This window comes from Malurus melanocephalus, unplaced genomic scaffold, assembly GCF_030028575.1.
Source record: "Malurus melanocephalus ecotype Western Australia unplaced genomic scaffold, MMel_1.1 scaffold_89, whole genome shotgun sequence".
In the NCBI taxonomy this organism is placed as follows: domain Eukaryota; kingdom Metazoa; phylum Chordata; class Aves; order Passeriformes; family Maluridae; genus Malurus; species Malurus melanocephalus.
This window is the reverse complement of record NW_026623321.1, coordinates 2040727-2048363: the sequence shown is the minus strand read 5'-3', so window position 1 is coordinate 2048363 and position 7637 is coordinate 2040727. Positions and strand designations below refer to the sequence as shown.

General features: G+C 42.2%; 1 protein-coding gene across 3 annotated transcripts; it reads left to right on the top strand.

Moving 5' to 3' along the window:
* The first annotated feature begins 2300 nt into the window (after window positions 1–2300).
* On the top strand, window positions 2301–7408 carry TMEM139 (transmembrane protein 139). 3 transcript variants are annotated; one of them, XM_057368289.1, is made up of 4 exons: window positions 2301–2421; window positions 2659–2826; window positions 3784–4092; window positions 5397–7404. In XM_057368289.1, the coding sequence occupies exons 3-4, from the start codon at window positions 3845–3847 to the stop codon at window positions 5863–5865; spliced, it is 717 nt and encodes a 238-aa protein (XP_057224272.1). In that variant the 5' UTR covers window positions 2301–2421; window positions 2659–2826; window positions 3784–3844; the 3' UTR covers window positions 5866–7404. The 3 variants fall into 3 exon arrangements, with proteins under 3 accessions (XP_057224272.1, XP_057224274.1, XP_057224273.1); XM_057368291.1 differs by lacking the exon at window positions 2301–2421 and having other exon boundaries at window positions 2433–2826; window positions 5397–5872; window positions 6029–7408; XM_057368290.1 differs by lacking the exon at window positions 2301–2421 and adding an exon at window positions 2445–2514.
* Window positions 7409–7637: the final 229 nt, after the last annotated feature.

The following is a 7637-nucleotide window of genomic DNA, read 5'->3' as shown; positions in this document are numbered from 1 at the left end:
TGACACGTGCAGATTCTACCATRGGTCAGTCATGATGCCTGTGTAGAAGCTGTCAAAAGAGTTTTCTCAAATCTTCCTTAGCAGTTGTTTTCAACACCAGGCAATCCCAAAATGGAAATCGTATTTTCAATCTAAATAATGGTCTTGCATAATGACATACTACACACCAGAATCCTGACTTTCTCCCCTTTATGTGGGTGTTAAGTCTGCCATCTTCAAAAGAATTCTCTTGAAAGCAAAGAATGGATAACAATCAAAGCTAAAGATCCTTTATCTGTCAGCAGTCAAAAAGGCAATTATAAGGAGTGAATATTCAAAACATAGAAACATTGACAAGTCTAGGCTAGAAGGGCAGGTGATCTGGTACAATCAATCCCTTACTTAAAGCTGGTCCCTGGACTCAGCTCTGTCTTTAATATTTCCAGCCAAGAGCATTCCTCCACTACTTTGGGCAAGTAATAGCATTTTGCTATTTTGCTCACATGAAAGACTGTTTTTKTATATCTAGATGCACTTACCCTTTTTCCTGTTGCCTCTTGTCACCATGTAGCCTCATGAAGACTACCTCCCTCCTCTCTGTAACTACCTGCTACTATTGGAAAACTGTGAGTAGACCCTCACCACCCGCCCAAGCTTTCTTTCCTCTAGAGTGTACAAATCCAGCCTCTTAAGTTGTCAGAGTTCTCCAATCCCCAAAGCATTCACCAGACAATATCCAATTTTTCAGACCATGCAAAAACTGGGGGTACTGAAACTGTACACAATGTTTCAGATGTGCTTTAACAAGTGCTGCATAGAGTAATCCTTCCCTTGATCTGTTGGTTACCCTCTTACTGATGCAGCCAGGGCACAGTTTGCTTTCGTTGCTTCAAGAGCACATTGCTGACTCCTGTTGAGCACCCATTTCATCATGTCCACCAAGTTTATTTCAGCAGAGCTACATCCCAGTCAGTCTGGTACAAGCAGCCTGTACTGCTGCTTGGGATTATTCTGTCCCTGCAGGACTTTACATTTATCTTTGTTAAACCTCATGCAATTCTTGTTGGCCCAAACTTCCAAACTAAATACTATTAATAAACATTTAGCAGTGGGACATCTTCCTGTTACAGACAACCATGAGCTGCAGCCTKCTCCTGGGGATAATCATCCTGTAGTGTTCAAGAATTTACAGTGAGGTAAGCACTGATGAGTTCTTCTTTAGGCATTTAAGAGAAATCTCTGGATCAGCAGCCCTTGTCCTTATAGAAGATTCCAACTTCCCAGACATCAGCTCAGAATAACAAATTGCTTGAATGAGCAGATTAAGGAAATTCCTGMAGTTTGTAGGAGATAACTTCTTGTCACAGATACTCAGTGTGACAACTAAGAAAGACACCCTCCTGGACTTGCTATTTGTTAATAGAGAAATACTCGTGGGAGTGTTGGTGCAGCCGCACCCGGAGTGCCTGGGAGCAGTTCTGGGCCCCACCATTTCAGAGGGGTGTGAAAGTCCTGGAATGTGAGCAGAGGAGGGCAACAAAGCTGGTGGAAGGGCTGGCAGCTGTGTCCTGTGAGGAGGGGCTGAAAGCCCTGGATTTGTCCAGTTTAGGAAAAAAGGAGGCTGAGGGGTGATCCCCTTGCTCTCTGCAGCTCCCCGAGGAGGGATAGGGTAGAGGGAGGTGCTGATCCCTTCTCCCTGGGATCCAGTGATGGGACAAGTGCAGATGATTCAAAGCTGTGTCAGGAGATATTGGGAAACATTCCTTTACCTAGAGGGTGGTCAGACACTGGAACAGAGARGTGGTCAATACCTCAAGCYTGTCAGTGTTTAAGAGGCATTTGGATAATGCCCCTAATAACATGCTATAGCTTCTGGTCAGCCCTGAAGCAGGTGGGGAGTTGGGCCAGGTGCAGGTCCCTTCCAACTGAAATTATTCTATTCTATTCTATTCTATTCTATTCTATTCTATTCTATTCTATTCTATTCTATTCTATTCTATTCTATTCTATTCTAATTTTCAGACACATTAAAGGTTCAGATCACAGAAGTAACTCTGTACCTAATTCAGTTCTGTTGCTTATTATTACTTCTCACTCCCAGATAGATCAGGGAGCAAAAACGGGTTTTTTTTTTTTAACTCAGCCCTCTGTGAAATAATACCCTCTTTGTCCCCTTTTTCCCCCCTTTTGTTTGTAAAAGCAAAGAGGACATAAAACCATTTTCAAATGTCAACAATGTCTGACAAACAGCACTTGATCAGGAAAAATGTATGAATTTACATTTTACAGAAGTCATATGGGTGGGCCATGTGATGTGGGCTGGGCAGGCAGTAGTTCCTGCTTTGTGAGGCAGAGATCAAGATTCCTTTGCTATGTGGGGAAAAACCCAGAATTTTCAGTTTCTCTCGTTAAAGTAAAGCAGACCAAGCAGATACGACACAGGTAAGCACTCCCCCACTGCTCACTCCGCCCTCTTTCCTAATGAGTTTCCTGCTTTTGTGGGACAGACGGAGAAGAGCTGCAAAAGAGTAGAAGGTATGTGATCGTCTAGAAATTGCTTTGGATTCAGAACCTGGAAAACAGAGATTCTACTTTCCCACACTAGACTTGTACAATGGGATCTTCCCATCATTTGGTGTCTTCCCATATTCACTAGTTTCCAACTTTCATTTTCGAAAGAGATCTTCATTGTTTCCATACCAAAGAACTCTAAAGGAGGAAGAGAGAGTTTTATCTGGTGTTCTATCCTCGGGTCAGAACGGGAAGCAAGCAGCAGKGAACATTTTTCCTTGTGATGAAGAGAGAAGTTAAAACATGACTGCTTGTACCTACCGAAACCTGTTTCTGGTAAGTAGATGCTGAAAAAATGTGTTTCTTTTGCTTATATGATTTAACTATTTTTGCTGTAACAAGGAGAAAGCACACAATGTAATATGGAGCTATATAAAACTATGTATTTGTTGGAAGATGCATATTCATAAAAAATATGCCCTTTGTGTCATGCTTTTTTCCTTCAAACAGGTCTTCACCAAAACAGTGGGATAGATGTAGGTTAGTACAACACGTGCACGACAGCTCCTTAAGGATGGTATTCTTGAATACCACAGATCCCAGGTGTTCATTCTATATTGACTCCACACACTGACAACTGCTATCTCCCTCACAGAATTGSGGTTTGGAATGGGGGACAGGAAAGCCTCTCATGTCTGAGAACAGAGAAAAAAAAAAAAAAAGCACATCAGCAGAGAAGGAACTGAGGATACAGGCAAATACTCAAATAAATGCTTATATTTTACAAAAACACACATACCCTAGCTATATCCAGAACTTAAAGTTACATTCCTGCTCCAGCACGACACTGAAGTTAGATGCTCAGTTTACCGGGGCAGAGACCCATTAAGGTTGCTTTCCTTCTGGGATCTGAATGAGTATTTGAATTTTGATTACGCAAGCCACAAATGTCCCAGAATTAACTCTTAAAGTTATTCTGTGTCTTGCTTTCACAGTAACCTCAATTTACATCCCTTTTAAGCCAGCCCATTTTAGTTAGATATGCCTAATAAATGCTGATGGTCTCTTCATGCATTTTATGTTTTGTAACTGTGTGTCCAAGCATTCTCACTATTCAATATGCACGCACACAGGAAATTCTAGTATGTTTACATTGGTGTGCACAGATTTCCCAGGCTTATGATGTATGTATGTATGTACTCAAGTATGTATATTCTTACTTTGGTCACAATACRTATAAATGTGTTTATATGCTCATGCTTCATGTTGAAAAAACTGTTCCATCTTCCACAGATGCCTGTTCCTTTAAGTGCCCATCTGTTCTCAAYTGCCTGCCACTGCCATCCCTTCTGCCATGTGGTTAGAGACACGCTGGAAGAACATCCGTCAAACCTTGCTGCTTCTGTTCACTGCTGCTCTTCTCATYGGGGTTACGATGCTGGCCATTTCCTCTAACATCAACCCAGTAGGCTATTTCTTCCTCGGGGTAGGGGGAGTGTGCCTGGTCGGCTATTTGCTGAGTGTGTTTGTCGAGTGTTACCTGAGGAATCAACACCGGCATGACGCAAATGAAATACCTCCAAACAGGCAAAGCCAAGCAGGGTAAGCAGCAACCTGGTTACTCCTCTTTAACTCTCTCACCTCACTCATAGCCATTTTACGCACTCTTTTGCTGCCCTTCCCCTGAGGCACCAAACACAGGCTCCATTCCCAAAGACAWAAGGTCTTTTCAGGTGGTTTTCTCTCCTTATTGACGTGGAGGTTGCAAATGTCAGTGCCCCRCATGTCCTTTCTATGTATCTTTCCTAAGATGTATTTTCTTCCYCCTGGGAACTGGTCCACTAAAACTTGCCAATGTTAAACTGATCCAGGCCCATTTTATTTTTCTTTGAGTAATCAAGGCTTGCCAAACAATGAGTCAGACAAGGAAAAAGAAAAAACGCTGAAGCAATACTGAATCTTATTTGGGTTTAACTCTATAAATCTTATCTCCAGAGCAACTGCTTCTTGGCAAACTTTAAGAGAAACCTGTAACTGGGTGTGTTTCCACTCTTAAAATTCCAACTTTATGCTAATAAAACCGCTGATTTTGAGAGGCTCTGAATTTGGCCACTTCATTTTGGCTTCATGTACATTTGCAGGTTCTCAGCATCAACTAATTTAACTCCAGTTTGCCTACTGCAATTGAAGAGTTTAACTTTATTTGTAGCCTTGCTTCCTTGTATAATCCAGATAATCACTATCCACATGCATAAATGACTTGACATTCTCAAATACAGTGTTTATTTTTAGAAAGACTATATAAAATGAAGTCTATATTGGGCCTTGCTAGTTTGGGGGCATACTTGAAGAAAACTAGYATATTTTTACTTTAAAATATGACCTGAAAAGGAAAATGTCTCTAACATTTTTTCTTTGCAGATTATTTTTTTCCAACACAGAATAATTAGTCCTTGTTTAAACTAAATGAAAATACTTAATTTTCTCCACTTCTTAAGAATGGATGRACATTAAGCTAATGTATTAAAAAAATGAGGTCCTGTTTTATTCCATGAGRCAACTAGTAGTTAGCAATCCTTAGTAACAAATTTTAACTGGTAGAAGGACATCATGTGAAGCCTAGGACACTGAACTGAACACTGTGGGTAGCTTCACTTACGCTGGGGAGTGTGAGAAAATGGTCACATGAGCTATTTTCTGTACCAGTAAGAAAGACATTAAGTTGGCTGGACAGTTGAGCTGATCCAGGGGCAAAATATCCCACACAGTAATACCACATGAGATACCCTGTCTCAGTCCCATCCATTTGCTGATGGTAGCATGGTCTCTATAGTCCATGGTCTGTACTGCAAACATAAACTAAGCAGCCAAATAACGAGTGTATCTGTGATTCCTCTCTGGCACAGGGTGAATGCTGCCTATGAAGCGCCCACCTATGAGGAGGTGRTGACCATGTCAGCTCCAGCAATATGGACAATTACATCCAACCCGGGCTTGGTGCCCTCACCGCTGAGTGAGCCTCCCCCCTACAACGTAGTTATTGAATCCTCTGCCCAACAAGAGATTGTGGGGGAAGGTCTGCGGATGCCAGTGCCTCCAGACACGAGGCACAGCTCAGAGACACACATGGGCTCCAGGATGCAGCTGCAGCTGGTGCTGCCCCCAAGACTGCAGCGGTTTGTTTCAGACATCCATGAGGAGAAAGATAGCCAAGATAGGTTTGAACCACTGGAGCCACTCACTCCACCACCTGCTTACGAGACTGCCATCAGTGATGAGGTCTTTGAAGATGCTCACCAGCCCTCCACATTAGGATTGATTTCACCTTCCATGAATACAGAACCAAACCTTCMCCCCAATACAGGATGCTCCTAGAAGGAAGGTAAAATGGCTGMGATTTTTTATGCCTGAAACTGTAAATGTTTGTCCCACCATTCTCTGAACCGGAGTTGAACTACAGACAYAGCTTCTGATGTTACTGCAATATTTTTGCACAAAATATAAATCAATGCAATACCACACTGCTTTGTCTTGGCAGATACATAAAACCACCGAGGAAAGTTGTGTTATGTACAACAACATTCTCAAACTGGAGATACACCTTTAGGGAGAGGAGAAGTAAATCATGAGGAGACAAGATTGCCAAAGGACRTCTGAAGAAGCCAGAAGAATCTGCCTGGGAAAGTGGAGGAATAGAAACAACTCTAAGCAGGTTCTGCCTGTCCATTGTAAACAGCAATACTGCTGAGTGCTGCGTGGTCATCAGCCACCCTGAAATTCCTACAGAAAAGACAAGCCTGTGCTCCCCCAGTTGTTCTGCGGCAACACAAATTTATGGTCTGAGCTGTTTTTTATTGTTCATCTGCCACACCTTGTCCACTTCCTCAGCTGTGCTACATGGGAGTGTGACTGAAGGAAGGGGGGCTGACYGCATGTGGAAGCTGGTACCACCTGATACCTGCCACTTAGGGTCCAAAAGATGATGGCATGCATCAAATGACTTCTATTTTTCACAAAGTTGGTATCACACTCAGCCAGTGGTGGATGGAGATAAGCTCTCCCCCGGTAAGAGAGGCCAGCAATGGGATGCATACACCTGTAAGCATCTCTGCATGGACTGCTAGTTTTCATGGCYCTACATCAGGGTGTACATCTCTGCTCTACTACAGATGTACTCTAACAGATGGCTTGAGATACTTTATTGTCATCATGGCAAGCACCTGCACAGAAAGGCCAAAGCTCCTYGAGGTCTCTGTGGGCACTGGAAAGGTCCAGTCTGTCTACTGATGCCACAGCTGCAGCAGAGAGCACCTGAGGACAGCACTCACAAGGCTGTGGCTTTCATCATGATGGCTCTAGGCTGTAGGCAGATTCTAACTCTCACTGATGCTGTGCCTTTTTAAGTGAGTGAGCTAAACTGAGCAGCTCTGCAGTGTCATAGTGGTCTGCAGCATGCAGAGAGATGTGTTTGCATCTGGTGAATGTCCAAATTAAAAAAATAAAAATGGTGGTCCGAATCTCCTGTGAAGGAGAGCAGTAATCATCACAGTCTTGCCCATATGACTGCATCTTTAATTCATATGAGGAACTATCAAATCATATGCTAGAAGCAAATAAATTATTTCTTATGGTTTGTTTCTTTACAATTCAAAGAAAAAAAAACCCTTTTATGTTGTTTATAAATAAACAGGACTGCATTAAAATTTCCTGGTGGCATCATTAATTTTTCCTCCCAAAAGGAACACTCCACAAAGCCATGCTTTTGCTTGCATTCTGCTTATTTGATAATCTTGGCTGAGAAAAAAAGAGAGGACTTCCATTCCTGAATCTACAGCTAGATTATTGATGAAGCAATTRTGATGCCCCTATCATGGAAGTATTACAAGAGACAAACTTGATTATAAAAGCAATGTGATGTCTTTAATGCCAAACACTACTTGCATTTCCCTCYTGTATCTGCTAATGGAAAAGAAAGGAAAAACCATCAAAAGGTGTCATAAGTATGTGACACCAGCATAGAAACTTTGAGTCATAAACTGGGCAACTCAGGATCTTCCTGAGTGCACCAAACTGCCAGAAGTYAGGAAGAAATTCAGGTGACCAGCRCAGACTAAAAACTAGCCAAAACAAAGATCAGAAATGTAACC